The sequence below is a fragment of the Aythya fuligula genome, chromosome 2, assembly GCF_009819795.1.
Source record: "Aythya fuligula isolate bAytFul2 chromosome 2, bAytFul2.pri, whole genome shotgun sequence".
NCBI classification, from domain to species: Eukaryota; Metazoa; Chordata; class Aves; order Anseriformes; family Anatidae; genus Aythya; species Aythya fuligula.
In genome coordinates, this window is record NC_045560.1 from 70,364,264 (window position 1) to 70,385,226 (window position 20,963).

At 39.4% G+C, this 20,963-nt stretch overlaps 2 protein-coding genes across 3 annotated transcripts in view; one reads left to right on the top strand and one right to left on the bottom strand.

Moving 5' to 3' along the window:
• The window catches only part of FARS2 (phenylalanyl-tRNA synthetase 2, mitochondrial), a 247,055-nt gene extending 229,555 nt beyond the window's left edge, over positions 1-17,500 (bottom strand). The window contains exons 1-2 of one of the 2 annotated variants that reach the window (XM_032181399.1): positions 17,447-17,500; positions 11,727-11,803 (exon numbers count right to left, since the gene is read on the bottom strand). The gene's annotated coding sequence lies outside the window, so the exon portion shown is untranslated. Of the gene's footprint in view, positions 1-11,726; positions 11,804-14,621; positions 14,642-17,446 lie in introns of those variants that run through there. The other variant, XM_032181400.1, reaches the window with a different exon arrangement.
• Positions 17,501-17,529: 29 nt separating this feature from the next.
• Positions 17,530-20,963, top strand: part of LYRM4 (LYR motif containing 4) — a 94,222-nt gene continuing 90,788 nt past the window's right edge. Inside the window, exon 1 of the mRNA XM_032181403.1 lies at positions 17,530-17,683. Coding sequence (XP_032037294.1) covers positions 17,598-17,683 — 86 coding nt within the window. The 5' untranslated portion in view covers positions 17,530-17,597. The remainder of the gene's footprint in view (positions 17,684-20,963) is intronic.

Here is a 20,963-nt window from a genome sequence, read left to right on the forward strand (position 1 = left end):
GGCATGGTAACTACAAAAACTCAATTTTATTGTGTGCCATTTAATTCTTTCAATAAGCTTATGTAGGCTTATTTCTACTCACAAACATAGGCGCTGTGTGGCTAATAGCTTTAGAAGTACAAATTTACCTGCTTAAAAAGATTTCTTCCTAAGAGAATGGACATCTGAAGTGGAATTATTTTAGCCACATCTGAAGAACAAATTAAATGCATTATATCTTTGCTGATGCTGGCACTGGTAATTTCAGTTTCCACTCTACCTCGGAAAAATTAGTCTATGACAACACTCCTAATGATGGCAAAGTCCAACCAGCCTAATATTGGACAGGTAAACTCTGTTCTCTGTCCAGAAAACAACTCATGTCAGATGAATCATTGTTTTTAAGCTGTTTTGAGCATCCACTCTAAGTGTATGGATCTATATAATTATTTGGCCTTATCATAGCATGCTAGGGAGAGTTTTGTTTAAATAATTATGCTAGATTTCCTGACTGGATTGGCAAATAAGGAAACTTCTATGAGCAAAGCAAACAAATTAGCAAAACAAACCAGATGCTCCTTCTGGTGCATAGTAGATGAAAGTTTTTAGCTATCCAGATAACCTTAATTATTTTCAGCAAATAAGTCATCTGGGTAAAGTTGCTCATTGTAGTAAAGGTTCTTCATTCCTCTGTTGAGCTAAATTCATCCTGGCACACTCATCTTTTCATTGAGAAAATGCCTATTTTTTTTCCTTGCACCAATCAAAAAGAGAACAAAGGCATGAATATAAATATTCACTTCTCAACCTAGTATCTGTTTCTGTAACATCTAGAGAAACCAAGAAAAGGAGGTTTTCAGGTTTTTATGCCACTTGCAAGACACCCTGTTGCTACCAAGAAATGGCAGGAAGCGTCCAGAGCTGCAATGGTCAGTCCAGACAGAGCCTTTGTACCTGGATATTTACAATCAACCTTTAAAAATTATTTACTACCTTTCATAAGAAGAGATAATGATGATGACTAGAAAATCCAAAGATCATAGCAGTCATTGGTGCTGCTGCACGTTCCCCAGGTTGTAGTTTATTTGTGTCCAGGATCATCAGACAACACGGGCCTCTTCCCTCAAGAATTACCATAAACAGCTTTCTACAGAAAGAATGGTTCACATATCTCTGTTAATGCTGTGGCTTCCTGTGAGGGTAAAAGCTAGAGAGTCCAGTTCCAAATTCAAATCACAGCTTATAAATATAAAAAGGTTCTGGCTGGGCAGGCCATCAGAAGGGAAGCCTATTATCAATCATTGGTAGGAAATATCACTATGGTTTTCCACAAAATTTGTATTGCAGCTGGTGATGAGATCTTTATTAAACATCATCAGTGATGCTCTGAGCAGATACTGTTTGACAGCTGCAAATCTTATGTACTCCACAGTATTATATTTAAGAGTGAAATAAAATACAACACCATTTCAGAATGTAAATATATTACCTAGTAGGCTTGGCAGAACAGCATCTTGAAGGTGAGTCCGTAAATATACCACTACTTTGTCATCTTATTTTTTATAAAACACCTCGTATTTCAAGCAATGGAATTCAATTTTAAATTACTAGCCTTTAAAAAAAAAAATCATATTGCTTTGAATATTTCTAGTAACAGAGCAAGGTCACCTAGGTTCAGATCCTCGCTTGACCATGCCCACCTAAGGCATTTTCTCCTAAAGGCAGGCTGTTTAGTTGCAGTGGGGTGTTCCTGTGTGTATACACAAGGAAAATGCATTCTTTTTCGTCAAACCATTACAAGTTACATGGAAGATTGTTTTAAATTTTTTTTTGTACTATGGTGCTCAAGCAATCAAATTGGCTGGTTCACTGTAGTACAAACTGTCCAAGCATACATTGGGATAGTGTTACTGCTCCAAAATCCTTCAGTAGAAGCAATGGGAAAGGAATACAGAAAATACGGTGAGCTATCTTTCTCCATCACCTTTTGGACCTGCAGTATTTTCCCCTGGAATGGGAAAAAAAGGTATGTTGAATTCTCAAAAGCATGATCCAGATACAAACAGCCCAATAGTGTTGCAACTGAAATTCTCCTCGTTGTACCTGTTGCTCTCAGCATACAAAAACTTGTTCAAAATCTCAGTTTTAAGTCCTCCAGAGAATTAACGCATCTGTTCTGATAAGGGGCTATCTCCCACATCTTAACTACTCATGATGGTTACAGTCTTCTGCAGTGCAAAACTGCCCACCAGGAAAGCAAAGCCTAATGACAGCAAGATACAGACAGTCAGAGCTGGGCTTAGAAAAGACAGGACTTAACCTCTCCTAAAGGTAACAGTCCTGAGGACCTGACTCCTTTAGAACTGGATACATGTACAAGCTTCACTTCTGTAAGTCACAGAATTAGAGAATCATAGAACAATTTACATGTAGGTTCAGAAAACACCCCCAGCGGTAGCCTAATGCAATACACTGTCCAAAGCACATCCATTTAATGGAGGCTGCTAAAGCTCATCTAGTTGGGTTTGAATGCCTTCAGGGATGAGCTTCCACATTTCCTCTGGGCAGCGTAATTACATCTGTTTGGAATGTAATGCTCTCCCCAATGAGTTCGCTTGCTAACACACAAAACCAAACCTACACTTAATGCATTTTTCCCAAGACTATACATGCCTAACTTGGGAAAGAATGAAAGCTACACAAGTATCTTGACAAGTCACACAAAGAGAAATCTCACATTTACACATTCACTTCTCAGGTCTTACAAACCTGATTCTACTAACCTCCTTGTCTATGCCTTTCTTGAAGTGCTCGATATACTACAAATGCCCTACCTTTTCTTTCTGTCTAGCTATCAACGTAACATACTGATGGACTTCGCAACTCTACAAGGTGAAGATGGTAGAATTTGCCCTCTGAAGAGCTGCTTATCCACAGAACTGAGGAAAAAACATATATAAATATATGCTGGAAGAATAAACTGTGACTCCTACAGTAAACCAAACCACCAGAATTATAAAAAAATAAAAATAAAAATGAAAAATAAAAAGTATAGATGAATGGATTTTATGGACTTCTATTTGCAAAGCTACATTTCTTAGTTTTGGGTTTATTTTCCAAATACCTAGAATATTTCTACTTCAGAATTTAATTGTAGCAAGGAATTTAAAACCACAAAATGAGAACAGCTTTCATTAAAAAAATAATTAATTTAATGTCTCATGCATCACCCACAGCGACGTTCATTTGAGGAGGAAAGTTGTTACATTTATGACAAGCTATATTGTCCTTTTCCAGATGATGGCAACACACTGACAGCTTTAAAAGATGTAGACATGTCAGTGTAAGGTTTGTTGTTTAAGCAGCCTTCTCCCTCTACAGCACTCTAACAGCTTACATTTACTTCTCCCAGTCTTGGAGATCATTAGCAAATGTTGTGATTTCATAGAAACTATGTCTTCTGTTTCAAGCCCTCCCCTATGGACATACACTATTCTTCTAAACAGAAGCTTACATGTTGTTTTTCAGAAAGCATGCCTTCTCAGTTCCTTAAAAATACTTCAGACAGCACTATTCTCTTTTCCATTTATGTACCATGTGTCAGCCAACAGAAGATAATTCACCCTCAGTAGCTTAGAGTAAGCTTTTTTTGCAAGCAGCAGAACCAGCAAAACTTTATGTCTTCTGGGTCTGGAGGCAAAGCTTTTTTGCAGTTTCAGTGATAAGGAACAAATTCACCCCATTTCCTCTGCTTTATCTGAAATGTTAATAGAGGTGCTGTCCTTTATTCAGCCTTTTTTTCCTCAACCTACACATGTAACTTGTCTTTTGAAATTTGGATACCCCTTGTGAAATTTAACTGAGAAGCGGAAAAAGGACTGACAGCAGATGTACACATACCGTCTTGCAGCCTTCACTTCCTTTGGAATCCGCATTTTAAAACTTTAATTTTTAAGAATAACATTAAACTCAACCCAATAGTGTCTTCAAAAATGACTGCAAAACAAAGCACCCAGCCACAGCGTATCACTCGTGTTCTCAGAAATGACACAGCTTCAGTCTATTCTCATTGCTAAAGAACGCACAGCCAACCTGCCACTCTGGGGGCAGATCACACTCACGTACCATCTATTTCACTTCCTCAGATATCATTCATCCAGGATACTCACTGCTTTCACTGGGCTGCAACACGTTTAAGTGTGAACACATCAACATTCAGAAATCTGAAACAAGCTGCCATTGAATTATACCTGAGCCAGCGAGGGTTTACTAGAGATGCTTCATAGTCAATCCATATACGCACAGAGTGGCTGTGCAGCACATAAACTGCATGCTTCTCTGTGGGTGATCCTGGGCAGATGTATGCAAGTCACTGCTTTCCAAAGATGCTCTTTTTTGAAGTGTTGGGAGATTTGACAGCAACGATGATAGTTTTTTGAAACAGTAGACTATACAGGAACACTAAACTTTGAAAGAGACAGAGAAGTCAACTGACGTATCCAAACACAAGAAACCAAATCCTAAAAAGTAGAAAACTACTCTCTAATTACATCTTCAAAAATCTTTCAGCAGTCAAACAGTAGGTTTTTGACAGAACCTGAAACTGAAGTTTTCCCAACATGTACAACAATATCCTGATCATTTACCTGTAATGTTTAAAGATATAACAAGCAAGATATAGATACCTTGCTTCCTAATTTATTAAACAATATTTTTCCATGCTCTTGTTCCCACGTGACACCACAACAGAAGAACAAAAATACGTGACTTCTCTACTATTTCTTAGATTTGTACTGTAGAAATGAAGTTCTCCTTCTAAAAAAAGTTATCAATTTTTTGAGATAAAGGCTTACCTAGGTCTCTTCTCAAACACAAATGCAGAATTAGCAATACGAGCTCATCAGTCATCAGCTAGACACAAAAAAGTAACATTAGATCACCTATTACATTCCTTCTCCCAGGTCTGGATCATTCCCTAAAGCACACATATTTTTATATCATCTACAACGATTTTAGGGTACACATTCACTCATCAGCGTGGTCTGAGCATGTTATGCTTATTTATGAAGGCAATGTCTACCTCAAAAGTGGCATATGCCCTGTTGCAGACAGTACATAAGCTCTTTTTCTTGTAAAGCCGCAAGAACCACATAAAATCCCAGTATCTTGCTGGCATACTACTTAATGTTGCTTCAGTAATTCTTAAATGCCCCTTTGAAAAAATCTGGGGCTCCTTTAAGTATTTTCTGACTGATGTAGATCTCATTTTTTAGGCTCATTTCCATGATATGTATACAGCTATAACATCAGAGAATCCCCGTTTATCAGGCTGTGAACTGGGTGTAAACTATGGGAAACACAAGTAAATCCAAGTGACAGATTCATGACTAGTTACACTACTGCTAAATTGAGAAAGGATACAAACTAACACTCCACTTTCTACCTTGGTATTAATACCTGCTCTTCCTACTTACACTACTAACACGTAGAAAGCCTGCTAGCTTTCATAAACCCTTAGACTGTAAATCATTCAGACTCACAGTAGTATCTGCCAATATTTGCAAAGCAAATACAAGACTGATCCATGCGGAATCTCCACGTTCAGTGTAAATACACACAACCAGTTCCCAACACCTTGCCTTGCAACAAACGGTATCTTAACTTCAGGAACTGCTGCAGCAAAGGCATAGGGACAGCGGACATGAGAAGGTGCAACACAGCACAAAATATCATGATAGAAATCTGGTAGATGGCTAAGGAAGAACATTTGGCCATCTTCAACTATGACTGAGCAATGGCTTGGCCTACAAACCTGACATAAACTTGGCTTTACACAGAGAGGTTTCCTCTGGTTAACCCTGAAACTTGCGTAAAACGTAAAGGTGCCTCCCAGCAAGAAGCTGTACCACTTTACATGATTTAAACAAACAAAAGGACAGCATGATAAGTGATACCCTCAACATGAGGCATGATGTAAAGATGTTACTGCACAACTAAACATTTGACATTAAAAAACTATTTCCTCTCAGGCAAACTCAAACTATAACAGTAAAATGTCTAGCTTTCATATCGAGGTCCAGCGTGAGGAAAGCCACCATCAGTATTTCCACACTTGCCATATCATAGATATACAAATACATTGTTTTATACCATCTCAGTAGGCAAGACACTGGAAAAGCCAACATACCAGCATTTCCCCAAGCTTGCTTCTAATTAGATCATATGCATACAGGTTCAATCCAAGGATGATCAAAGCTAGTGAAAAAAAATCCCATTTAATTCAATGAGCTGTGGATCAGTTCCAGGCAGCTAGCTGCTACTCCATCCTCTTTCTTCTTTATCAAAAACACTCTGACAGTGTGAAAGTGAAGAGGACTCCATGAGTCTACAGATATTGTATCTTCCCTCAGAGCTGAATTTTAAGTGAATTATTTGGTAGTTGACTATGTTACATACAATTAAATAATCTTTTTCATAAAGCTGTATTAGAGGCTACTCCCGGTTTTGAGGGAAAACAGACTATTATTGTTACATCAATAGTTCTAAAAGATTTCAACTAGATCTTTCACAGACAGGTTTACGCTCATTATAAATTTATTTATGTACCACATTGTTCACCACTGCAGCAATATATCGCAGAATCCGAGCATGGGAAATGTCAGTCCAATGCACTTGAAATAGAGCACTAAGTCTATAAGGCTTCCTAAGATTAAGAGAATGACAATCTGTAGTCATTTAAAGTCAAAGAAAAAGAGCGTACATTCGGATCAAATAACTGCCTATTTCTAATTAAATTTCTAAGGAATGTTATGACTGTTGGACCACTTCAGCCAAGTGGGCATTCCTATACACATATATGCAACCTATCTGAATAACCTTTGATTCAATTCTGGATAACAATGCTTTTTCACATACTATTTTTCACTAGGTGACCATATTAAAAATGAAGTCTTTTAATTTCATCACCTCAAAACTCATCTCCCAGTGCTACACAGATGTTTAATTCAGTCCCTTGGTACTCAGGGTTTCAGCAAATCTCTGTTCAGATCAGCATGAAGGTTCTCATTGACTTAAGGCAGAGCTGGCCAGGAGTAAAATCTCCATTTGGGAATTCAATATATGCATCAGTGCTACTAGACATTACATAAACAATGTCTTAAATCTAGTGGGCATTGCATAGGAAATCAAATAATAAAATATATTCTTCCCTGTTCAAGAATCAAGAGTACGTTAAATGAAAACTGAAGCTGTCAGCTTTTGACAGGCGAAATGGTGTCTGTATCTGAAACTTCACATTCCATTTACATAGGGACACAAGCTTAAATGAAAAATGGTATTCAGACACAGTTTCAATAAAAATTGCATACGCAATGCCACCCAGTCAGCCACTTTACATCCTTCCTGCTCTAAAAAATACTAAATGGTTCTAACCTCAACTCTTGAGTGAATATAGACATATGTGCAGAATAACATGGGCTGTATTATAGATTAAGGTATGAGTAAAAAAAGCTTCCTATAAATTCACCCAGGCACTAATGTTGCTTTTGAAAACATTTGAGAGACTTTTTTCTACTTTAAAACATTGCTATGGGCTCACTGTCCTTAAGGGCCCATTATCTCTGATACACATAAAGGGGTCCTGCAGGTTGTACTGAGAAGTAAATTCTACTTACTGACATTTTTGCTTTACATAATGCAAAAGCCTTTATTGTTTTAGCATGATTCCTCATTTCTGAAGCTCTTTTCTGTTGACTGAGCGAATAAGAAAACAATCAGAAGATTTTTTTGTTCTTCCACTTACATGTCAGTGATTTAGTCTGTTGTGTTCCCTCGCTGCTAATAGGGTTTAGAAGCAGAAGTCCCCTTCATTTCACAAGAACCGTTAATCCGAAGTCTTAGGTTGGAATTGCAAATAAATACCGTGTTATGGAATCTGTTTAGAAACACTGTGCCATCATTAATATTCCATAACAAATCACATGGGTTGTAGATATTAGTAAGACAGAAAAAAAATGTACAGAAAAAAGCAACTAACCTGGCAGGAGTTGGGGGGGGGGGGGGGGCGGAGTGGAAAGCAGCCTACCACATAGGTTTCTAGATGGCAGTTCATTCCAAGCCATTTCAACTAAACAAAATGCTGGATGTACATGAACAGCAGGATTCCCAAATAAGTTGAACAGCTCTATCAGCAAGTCTCATGCAGCCACAGTATTTGTCTCAGTACAGTTGGTCTCACAGCAATACAAATTTCATAAGATAAAATAAAAACCACATAAGGCTGCAGTGCTGAGCATTTTCAGCCTTGCTTCCTTTACTCTGGTCTTTTTAGTAACCTTATTTACTCTCTATATATTATTTTAACTACTCTGCTGTTATTTCCTTGATCCTAGCAATAAAATTTAATCCACAGGTGGACAGATAATTATTTCTTCAAAATCCCATGTCTTTATCAAGACTCTGTTCTGCCTCATCAGTCTTCCAAAACATTGCTGGCCTGCAAGATGAAAGACTTACTTTGCTTTCCTAAAAACAAGCATATTCAAGAAGACTTGCATGAATTAACTGCCTAGCCAACCTTCATTAACAAGATTTAAAATTTTACTTTGAGTTTCCTGTCTTTTGTTAACCCCTATGCATTCATAACCAGAGAATACACAATTTGTAAATATTCTACTTATATTACGAAATATTTTCTCTCTATATATAAAGAAATGTATTAAATATGTTGAAAGTCTAAGGGTAAAAAACAGTCTTTTTCTTTAAAAATGCTTTAACTGCAACAAGTGATACTGAATTATAGACAGTGCTGCCAAGAAATACTTTCAGAAATTTTAAAATAAAATCCCTCAATTAAAAATTCTGCCTACTCAAATAAATACCAGACAAGTTTTAGGATGAATTTGCTTAAATCTGTTCTTATTTCCTGATACAACCGTGCTCTGGTTCTGTTAAAGTTTACAGCTAGGATTAATTTAGTCAATGACATTTCATACGTATTCAGGCATACCTACTATGTAACACTACATTTGATCATGTCTGAACACTACTGACTTTACAACGTTCAAAAGGTGTGGACACCTCCTGTAAGTTGTTAGAGAACTAGTTCCAAAATATTCTGTAGCAAGCAAAGCAAAGGAAGTGTCATAAGAACAGGTTTAAATTTTGTCTCCATCCATTCCTGCTACCACAAGACAAGGAAAAAAAAAAAAAGTGTGAGAGTATTGCAATAGAAAGAACAAGACCAGCATCGCTAACTTACTTGTCTATCACTAATGCTGGAAAATAGAATATGCATACAGCACCAATATGCACAATGGGCTCCCAAGCAGCATCATGCTTGAGCATGAACAGTAATTTAGTGTTACCAGGTAACATATCCTGTAATGCTGACTAATGTTGATATGCTTACTCTAGACAAAGCACAGCACAGAGATTGAAAGAAAACCTTTGCTTGGAAGGCCTTGAGAAAGCTATATATCGTAATTACATCAGAGAACCCTTCTGTGACACCAGGCATTTGAAAATAAGCCTTACTGAAAAGAAAACACAGAGCTCAGGATACATATCACAAACTATGGTCCATGGAAGTATTTCCACGTCTACTCTTCAGAAAACAAAGGCAATATCCTCTCATCTTGCATTTTTGAACCAAGATATACATACTGGCTGGGTGGAAGAAGCTATACAAATTGCAGAAAAGAGAGAAAACAACATGAAAGAATCAAATTTCTACTAGTAATGAAGAACAAGGTGTTATTATAGGTCAAGGTGATAAATGACAAAATAATCTTAAGTTAATGTCACATCCATTGCATACTAAGAAAATCAAGAAGTTAAAATATAACAGTCTCTTATTTTTTCTTCAAAACCATTTGTAAAATTGCAGCTTATAACATGCGAAGTTCCACACATCTAGCAGGCTCTGTCACTCCAGGTTTGAAATGAGAGCAGTCAGGGGACACTGTGGTCAAATGAACTCTTAATAACAGGTGAGAAGTACGAGTCAGTAGAACCTGCGAGGTCTTTCGAATAGTATTTATTAAAATTAAATTTAAAAAAAATACAACAAGCATGTTTTTTCCACTGAGAGTTCAAGTCTTCGTATATCCAGCAGAATTTGTTTGTAGAATGAACGTTAAATTAAAATCTATCACAAGAAAACAATGAAGCATGGCGGTATTAGAATAAAATAAATTGCAGGGTGAGGGATGGGGGAATACAAAACAGTCTGTGCAAGGAGGGAAAGAGGATGAAAAACAGAAAAAGCAGCTAACCAATTATGTTACATAAAACATAAGATGCCATAACCTATGTAAATCCCCACTCAATCATTTACTTTATCACTCAACATCACTCTACTTGGAACAACTTTCTTCCATAAAGCTTGACAAAGCTGGTGTGCCAACATAAAAGACAACTAGCTTTTCAATGTCCAACAAACCTTTATAGAGAGATGACATTTAATTACTTCTTCAGTAGGTGAATATTTTGTATGTGCTATGTTGTATCTGTCCATTTTAGAACATTAACTTCCCAAGGGAGGTACTGGAATAATACACTATATAGTTTTTCACCCTGAAAGCAGTTAGTATAATAAAATCAAAGTTGGAATCAGTGTTGCAAAAGAAGAAAAGTTATGTTATAGAAAAAATAACTGAGAAAACAAAAAGATTATGTCAAACCAATTTCCAAATCATACACTTTTTTTTTTTTTTTAAAGAAGCACAAGTAAAACTCTGCAAGAACCCCGACAATCTGCCCTGTTTATCTGCTTTTTCAGCTTTAATAACACACACTTCACCAGGAATTACTTTCAAAAAAGGTGAAAGTTAACCACGTAACTCACCTGCAAAAAAATTGATGGAAAGTATGTATAGCACCAGGAAAAAAACAACAAAACTGATCCTAGGTTATGAGACATGCTTGAAAAAGCTAATCCCAAAACTTCTAGAACAAGCAGATATTTAAATGCAGGACTCCAGACACGTGAGCTTTCCATAAAACTTGCCAGAAATGTACTTCAAACTACTCCTTCCCCATTGCTGCTTTTCTGTAAAACATTAAACCTACCCCTACGGGAAAGCTGGTAGCTACATTTCATCAGTCTGCAACCCCACCTAAATCCATGCTCATCCCCAGTTTGAGCTAAGACACAAAACTTTATGAAGATACACAGACACACTCTCCTTTTAACCTGTTCTATGTCCAGGAGAAGAAAATAACATTGGAAAGTTAATGGTGAGATTTTGTAAGGCTGTAACTATTACTTCTCATCTAAGCTCACTGAGCTCACTCTCCCCTCATCCTGTGCTGGATTCCAAGTTGGATCAACTATAAATAGTTGTAAAGAAAGGACAGTGTATTGGCTGTTCTCACACTGAACAGAAACTTACTGCCTGTATAGTTGGACAGCTTTCAAAGGAATCATACTCAAAGAAATGGACTCCAATGCAAATATATAACTTGTCCTTTAGAATATTATTATTGCCTATCTTTGTATCTTGAATCTCATCATTTTCTTTGTCTTGGTATTGGGAGTAAGGAAACCCGTTAAATCTGTACGTTAGATATACGTTTTAATGAAATCTATGTTAGATATGTAGCAAGGTCTTTAACAGTTGCTGATGAATATATTTTTATTGTTACTATTTTAAACAAAGACTCAAAACTTGTTATTAACGAAAAAGGCTGACAATGCGGGTGTCAAAAACAGATTCAGAATACTAAATGTATTTGTAAGCACTTACCAGCAACTGGAGATAATATTTTTGCAGCCCTGCTTCCTTTGCCTGTTAGTGCTTCATTCCTTCTCTTCAGAGACAGGCTGAAAGGTAAATTTTGACACAATCAGCCCAGATATGAAGAACTGGAACAGGAATAAAATTAGAAGAAAATTCTGTCTAGAAGTGTGAAGGCACGTAGGAGATATTGACAATTTATCTTATCTTATAAATGCATCTGAAGCATGAGATATTGATAAACATGTTCTTAATGCACTATTATGAATGCTAGCCAGAGCTCCAGGGACAAAAACTTGATATTGACAGAGAATAAAAGATCAAAAATGCGAAGGATCATGCAAAATTAAAGTATTACCTTAAAGACCACCATTACTACAGTGCTCTAACACAGGTCTATTATTTTCCTCATTTCAATGAAAACGTTACTCCATAACTATGACTCCTTCCCACATCAGAAATACTCTCTTTAGATTTGCTTTTTTTTTTTTTTTTTCATATTTAAACTTTTTTCTGGACCAAAAGTCAAAGCTAACAGAGCAAGATGTCACATAGATGCACGGCATCATATAAAAGGGAAACACCTCACAAATGGAAAGCCACATCTCCCCTCTCCTCACCACAGTCAGAAAATTAAAACAGGCAAATTACTTACAACCTACCTCATCCTTACTGCTTTACACATGTATCGTAAACCACTGTTTTGTTTTAACCTTCCTTCAGTAAAAATTCAAAATATTAGTGTCCCACATGTACCTTTTGCAGAGGTCACATCTTTCCCCAATTACATGCTTTCCACACATTATACAACACTCCCCGCTTTTATTTTACCTTGGATAATAACTCTTCCTACAGCAGCTCCACTCTAGCTGATAGCAATGAGATATCTCCTTTTGATACTTTGCTTTAGGAATTGCTTCCAGGAAATCACCACTAAACAAGTATTCATTAGGAAACACTTAGTGAAGTGGAAATTCAGGGAGGACTTAAGCAATAGCCCATGACTTGGGTGGAGCTAGCCCCTGTATCATGGGCCATGCCCACAATGCAGGAACAAGGGAAGAACCAGGATGCACACAAGCTACAGGTGGCCTTTGGTTTCCCATACCTGGAATGTGAGTCTGGGTAATTGGGAAAAAAAAGAGAGAGAATCCTGCAGAACAGTGCCTGATGTGAATGAAGCAATGTTGCAGCACTGAAAATAGGGATGAATAGCTTGACCTTCACCTTTACGACCACCACATGACTGCGTGCTGCTTGTACACGTATTTGCATTAAAAAAATCATACATGATACAAATCACACATACAATAAGAAATAAACTCAAGAGAGTTTATTTCAAGAGAAGGACAAACTTTGCTCTAGCAAGATGTCTCAGATGCAATCATAGTCCTTAATAAAAAGGCTGGCAGCACCCTCTATAACCAGCCCATCAACTGCAAACCACAAATCAGCAAAAAATATACAAGGGAGTTGGCTACAGAGAGATTATCAGTTACTCTTAAACAAAGTATCAGTCCTTGTTTTCTAGCTAAGCTTGATTTCTGAGCTAAAAAATGCAGTATCTACGTAGAAAGAAGAAAAATAATCAAAATAACTACATAAGTTAGCCTGGCTAGATGACAGCTGTGGACAGTACGATGATGGTGTAAATAAGAGAGGTGAGGAATTACACACAGTGACCCCAAGAGGCATAGCTGAAATAGCAGGATGAACTTAGGTAAGAGGGTGGCTTAGGCTAAGCAGCAGAAAACATTACTTAACAGCAAGACATGATATGAAGTAGATTATTTTTCCCATGGAAAAGGAAGTTATTTAAGTCTCGACAAGATGAAACTGGAAAGCACAGCAGAGAAAGCACTTGTGAATTGATGAGGCCATGGATGACAACGCTTAATAAATAAAGCCTGTCCTTCGCTCTTCCCATGATTAAATTTCTCAGTAAAATTTCAGTATAGCAAATGACCACACTGGAAATACTTTTACTCCTTGGCTCCTGGTCCAGAAAAATACCTTGGATTTCATCAGCATTAAGGTCAGATGTGTCACATGCATCTTATGTAGCTATTACACAGAGAATTATTTGAACATTATTAGTAATATTAATCCCCTATTACTTATTCTTTGGCCTATTCCTGTAACAAAATTATCTTTTTAACTTTGGACTGCTACAGCATTTTTTATTCAAGAATTTCAACGTATTTCATAGACACATGTTTGCTATCAACATCTTTTAAAATAAACAGTGTATGTCAACACAGCACATCATTGATCCAGATGTTATCTGATGATTGCTGAACTGCACTGTCCAGCTGCTTAACATGATACACAATTAGCAGGCAATACAATGGCCATGAAACACTCTGGTGCTGCACATAGCCACAGGAAATTACAGAATTAAAACTAAGGTCAAAAAACAAAAACTGAATTTGCTGTTCCCTCCAGTCCAATACCTGCAGCACTAGCAATCAGGAACTAGCACAGATTTAACAGCAATGATAAAACAGGAATTTCTTGACTTGAGTAAGTATTACTTCAGAAAACCAACTGCTGAATTCAGGTGTGCTTTTTTCTTTTTGGTGTGTTATGTTTGCTTTTTTTTTTTTTTTAATTATTATTGCTATTCTTAAAGTCTTACTTTACAAAACATTCTGCAATTCAGTTCAGAAAGAAATGGGGTAACATAAAAAATGACAAAGGAGTTTCCTCCTGCTTTTTCTTCCCTCTGAAATCTTAAGTAGAGTTTTCCAAGATGCACAAATAACTCAGGAGCAGGGATGAATTTGAAACACAGAAGTTTCTCCTCCTGATTAAAAATTTCCTCTTATGTCCTGTCCTATAAGACAATCAAATAAATATATATATATATATTTTTTTTTTTTTAAAGAAAAAAAGCATAGTTACACTCAAGGCTTCCTTTTGATACTGTGGAAATTTTGCTCACTATTGGGAATGGTTAAATTGTAATTCATTACGTTTGTGAGTGAAATCCAAAACTTCCCTTGATTTACCACCCTTGTTTTAAAGGATCTACTCTAGGACGGATAGGATCTCACTGTCCATCAACACTAACTGCAGGAAAGGAGAGAGAGAGAAAGCACCACAGCAGCAGGGAAAAGTTAACAAGTTTTCACAAACTGGAAAATAATAATTAAGAGATGATAATATCACAACAATCAATTATCATTCTGACCCCAAAAGAAAAATAATCAACACGAACAGCAGCATAACAGGAAAGCACATGTTCTCTTAAAGTGTTGAGTGCCATGTCATAAAGCTGAGATAGTGTACCGCAAGGAGCAATTTGGCAATGTACAATAGAACATCCAATATGTACTGAAGAATATAACAGCTGTTTCCTTTCACACCAGTCCACGGTCTCTTCAGGTATGTCATCCAAATTCCCCTTCTTTTTCTTTTAAGCAGCTACAAATTCAAAATGTTAGTAACTATTCCAAATATCAATACTACTCATCATTCTCAAATCGCTTATTTATCACAAGAGATGCAGAAAGGAAAAGCACAGGCCATTTTCCTCCCTCAGACCAAATGCCAGAAGTAAAGATTTCTGTACAAATGAACACTGACCAACCCCCTTCAATGATATGCACGCCTGCAATTAAAAAATAAATCTCTTCTCCCATCCCCATAAATGGTAAAAATAAAACAGCACTGAGTTTTAAACCAGAGGTGTTTTTTTTTAAAAAGGGAGGAGGAGAATTAAAGAAAAACATCTTCCCATGCCTTGACTGGTGACTGGTCCTGACTTGATGTCTAAACTAAATTAAAGTATGGATTCCCATTAGACAGGAGTAGACAGTTTAAGAAAGCCATCTCTTCAGCTTCACCATACATAGGCTCCAATGTGATGTCACAGGACACAACAGCGGTCATTTGGGCTGAGTCTGTGCTTGAAATTCTCTGCAGGCTTGCAGTAATGCACCTAAACATAAGGCAAGCAGGAACATGCAACCCATCATATTAAAATTACAGACTTCAGTCATAGCAGAGGTAATGCCCACTTGCTACAGAACGACGGGACTTCTGAGGACATAATCTATAGCTTACAAGAAAAAGCAATAGGAAAACACACATGAAAATAATTTTTTCCAGTCAACAGCACTAGTTTGACTGCGTAAAGAGAAGTTCTGGCTTAAAAATTGTTCTTATCTCCTGACATTAAATAAAGTTTAAGACAGAAACGGGAGACGAGAGGAGACTTCTGAGGAAGGCCTCAAAAACATTACGCCTATCACAGCACCTCCCTGGCTTGCATTTTTCTATAAAAATGCAACTTTTCCTATAAAATTTCTAGATTTGGTTTATGATAAAATGAACATCCACGAAATTTGGTATGTACGGAAAATCTCAGTTTCCAACAGCCTAAAAGGGCTTTTAAAATATAGCAACCACGTAAGCATGCATGCAAGGATGAGTTTGCAAAGCTCCACTGATATCTCTATTATTTAAGAAGTACTTTAGTTCCATGCAACTGCATCTGATATACAACTGGCACAAACAATAATACTCAAACATGTATATAACAAAACATGGGTTCAATCCACAGCAACAATTTAAGCACTTTTGCCAGAGACACATGTAGAATATATATATATATATATGCTGTGTGTACAAAACACACTGTGAAGAAAGTAAGAACATGTAATCACAGAAACCATATTACTGATATTATCAATACAGCTGGGGCAACAGACATCTAAGTTACAAAGTCAAATTTCTTCTGCAGGGGCAAAACTCTCAGCAGAAAAGGATGCTATGCATGTGGTTCCCAGCAACAACAGGACTGGGATGCCTCAAGCATACACAACAAAGGAGGTGGTTAAGTAGAACAAGAGCCCCAGCCTCACAACAGTGGAAAATAAAGTCTAAGATTTACCAAATAAACACCTATATAGAACCTATATGTTCTATAGAACCTATACGTGTGTTTAGAACATACAGAACAGATAGGTGTTCCTACAGAACACCACAAATAGGACCTACTCGTTAAGTTGTTGGGGTAACCTGTTGGTCTGTGGACCATACAATACTGAGGCACTGTGTGTATGGGCTGCTGCCTGGGTACTGCCCCTTCAAGGCCAGTTTTAAGACACGTGGGCCTGTGTGTTAAACTCACCAATAAAACCGGTGTGGTCATTTCTCATGGCTATGGAGAAATTACGAGAAATGGTAAACGGAGGAGGCTTCATCTTGAAAATGAAAGTGCTGAGGGGGGGGGGAAACCCTGGTTAAAACGGTGAGAGCTTCTGAGGGAGGTTAATTTAACTAGTATCTGAGCTGTAGCGATACAGATGAAGCGTTAGGTATGGTTTCATTCCACGTGAAAGGGGATACTGGAGGAGGAATGCTCCACGCCCACAGCCCCCCAGCACGGCTGTGGCTTTTGCAGGTCTGCAGGGAGGGCGACCCCACAGCTGCTCTGGGCACCTGTGCCAGAGCACAGTAACGCAGCGTTTCCTGCTGTTCGCGTCAAACCTCCCGAGTGCCCGCCAGCTGCTGTTTATTTCCAGGCCCCACAGCGATCCCAGCCCCACGCTGCACCTTCCCCCCCTCCACAGGGCCACAGCCCAGACCCGCGAGCACCCCCCCCAGCTCCGCCCGCCCGCCCGCCGCCAAATGCCGCCCGGCGCGGGCTGCCCAGGCTTTGGGCCCCACACGGGCCCAGGTCTGGCGGCCGTGTCCGCGGCAAGGCCCCCGCCGCCACTCACCGCCCCGCCGCGCCTTGCGCCGCCGCCCTGCCCCTGCCCCTGCCCGGCCGCCGCGGGCGGCTGGGAGGCGTCTCCGAGAAGCGGCGCGGCCCCGTGCGCTGCGGGCGGGGACAGGCGGCCCGGGCGGGAGGAGCCGCCCGCTGTCGGCAACATGGCAGCGGCCAGCCGGGCCCAGGTGCTGCGGCTCTACCGGGCCCTGCTGCGGGAGAGCCAGCGCTTCGGCGGATACAACTACAGGTGCCCGTCCCTGCGACCCTGGGGAGGGGATCGGGGGTGGAAATCAGCGGGGTGGGGAGGAAGAGGAGGAGGAGGAAGGGGCAGCCCGGCGCTGCGCGCACGTCCTGAGCTTGGGGGGCTTGGAGCAGGCGAGGGGGGGCTGCCCCGTGCCCGGTGGAGGTGGCAGGCTGCAGGAGCTGCTGCCCCGCAGGGTCCTGCCCTGGGCCAGCTGCAGCCCTGCCCGGGCTGGGCTCGCTGCCTAAGCCCGCTGTGCCCGAGGTCGAGCTCAATGTGTGGAGCACGCTGTAAGGTGTGCTCGCCCAGCCACGCAGGTTGCTGTATGAAGTGGGTGTCTGCTTTCTGTGGTTAGCTGTGAACCCTAAGCAGCAGTATTTGGCCAAGGGTACATCGACTTGTGTGCTACAGGTACAGGCCTAGTCACATTTGGGTGCCTGGTCGTATTTGGGTACCCACAGCATTCACAGGGGCTGCTCCCCATCAGTACGGGCATGATTACATTACCTACTGGCAGCAGATTCACTTTGCCGCTCCACTGAACCACAGAGACATGTGAGCTACCTTTGTTGTGAATCACCTCCAGCCTGGCAAGAACCATGGAGCTGGAAGCAGAAGCCTTTGAACTCACATAATGGCAGGGTCTGTACTATTCAACGAATAACTATTCCCCAAATTTTAAGTGCAAGAAAGTGCCCTGAGAGGAAAGGCTGCAGGGCCAGACCCCAACTGGAGTGCAGAAGCCTTTATTGCTGACTCCTTGCAGCTGTGCATGTGTGCATCATGTTCCTCTCCTTTAGTTCCCCAACTATCAAAACTTCCCCTTGCTGTCTCAAGGATCCCAGCTTGCTGTTATTCTGGATGGTAGCAAGAGGATCACATGTATTGGGGATGGCTTGAGGCTGTGAGAGGTGTGGTTGGTGAGCTGTTGTGTGTAGTTGCTTGTCTGGGCCACAGTGTTTCCTCCAGCAATGTGTTTGTGCTGGGGGCCGTCAGCAAGAAAGCTGGCCCTGCAGTGCTGGGAGGAAGCAGGCCAGCAGCAAGTGGTGGCACCAGCCTCACGCCATATGTGGGCTGCTTCTATCCTGCTCCTTTCTTATGGAAAGCAAGGGATATAAGAAGCTGTTGTCATCTCTTCTGTGTAAACTACATCCAGAGTCCACACCCCCACCAAGGTTCCCCAGAAATGAGATATGCACTTGAGGGGGACTCAGCTGTGTGGAAATTTTGGCTTACAGCTCAAAGACCAGGCCGCCTATCACACAACAGCAAACATACCGGTGAGTGTTTTTATACTAACAACAGATTTTACAGCACTGAAATCAGAAGGTATGCATTTACCTTGGGTATCTGCTATCTTTTGGTGCTATATCACAGTGTAAGCTTTCACTTTTCTTAAGAAAAGATCTTGCTTAGTTTTGTATGGCCTTGTCCTTAGATACTATAAAATTGGCAAATGCATAAAGTCTTGGTGTGCATACGTGTTTGTGAGCGCTAAACTCAGCAGCAGTTTCTAGTGGGAACCAATTGGCAGCAGCTATTACACCTAGGGATCTGTTGGGACCACAACAACCCTTCTGCCTTGGTTTTTATGCCGCGCCCACAGCTAAAACGGACAGCTTGTGAGCTTCTTTTCTGATAAGCAGTTCTGCTGTGTCCTTGGGGCTGCTGTAACGTGATATTGCCGTACCCTGGAGTAAACTTAGTGACTTTGTAAAGAACCGACTTGTACCAAGGTAGGACATACTGAAGATGAATCCTATTGATTCATGACTTCAGCTGGAGAATTTCAGAGCACGGTTGCAAACAGTGCGTATTTATAAGTGTACATCTGGAGGATGATCTGCTGGTTATTGGCTCCTTATTTGCTTCCTATGCTTTTTCTCTGAAGTGTACATGTAGATTGTGATGTAAAATTGAATATTTTTGTTGTGTAAATTTTCTATTCTAGATGTTACCTTCTAATAGCAAATTTTCTACTGGCACCCCAACAGAACTTTTACTGCTGTAAATGTGAAAAATAGCATTAAGATCTTAAAAGTAGCTGTGGTCACCACTGACCATCTTTAGAATAATAGCACTCAGGATTGTCTCTGGAGTCCAGCAGTAAACATTATGGAGTGTTCCACAGCCCAGGTGTGCTGGCCAGGTTTTAACAGCAGGGGAGGATTTAGTAGACAGTAAGTAATTTCTTGTCTGCCATTCTGCCCCATTACCTATGCAGATGGTCTGAAGAAGGAAGTGTGATTTGTACTGGTGGAAAATCAATACATGAAGGTGGAAGATGTTAAGATTTGAGTCAAAAAAGGTGTTTTTTTAATGAGTGTACTGTCTTCTCTGCATGGTTGACAAAAAGTAGATCCCCTGATGGTTTGTAACATGTTAGATTACAATCTTAATTTAATTCAATTAAGGTTGTAATTTCTAATTTTTTTCTAAACAAATTGCATTTGCAACTTATATAACAGCTATATCTCTTTTTGGTATGGAAAACAAAAGGATTTATGAACCTGTAAAAACTGATAAAACATTTGATAGCCAATGTGAATAACCTGAACTTTGAATTTTTTTGTTTGTATAATGTGGCTGACACTCAGTGGTCAAAACTCATTGGAATTGAGTGACAGGGTAGTGCAGGACTGGAGCAGGTCACCCAGAGAGATTTTGACGTTTCCATTTTTTAAAGTTTTTGTGACAGTTTTAATAAAACTGCACCATGGCTGACCTGGCCTTGCTGGGGGTAGACCTACTTCAGGTAGGAGTTAGACGAGCTCCAGAGATTCCAGCTAATGAACACTATGATTTTCTGGTCCTCAGTCTTCCTTGGCCTATGAAGAACAATACTGACTACCAACTTCTGAGAAACATCATGTTACTCTCTTCCTGCTGGTCTCCTTTCTCACTTTTTAATTTCTTGTAATCATGAGCAGTGTCACAAGCTTCAAATCCATTTGCAGAAACTTTTTGCAAATAATTTGTTTGTTTAAGGTGTTGTATGGTTTATCATATATTTGTTGCCCATTATGTTCTGTTAACTGGTGGATATTGTATTTTTTCTAGTCTTTTTCTTGTCCATATAAATCACATTTTAATGGAATTTGATTTTTCTGTTAGAATGTGCAATATTACCTGATTAATAAAACTACCCAGAATATAGAAGAACCAGGGAAAGAAATAGGTCAAAACAGCATTTGCATTGGAAACAAGTGAATTAAATGCACCCAGTTCCATCTGAGCCGTGTCCTTCAAGGTTTTGCAACTAGTAAATCTGATTTTTTTTTTCAAA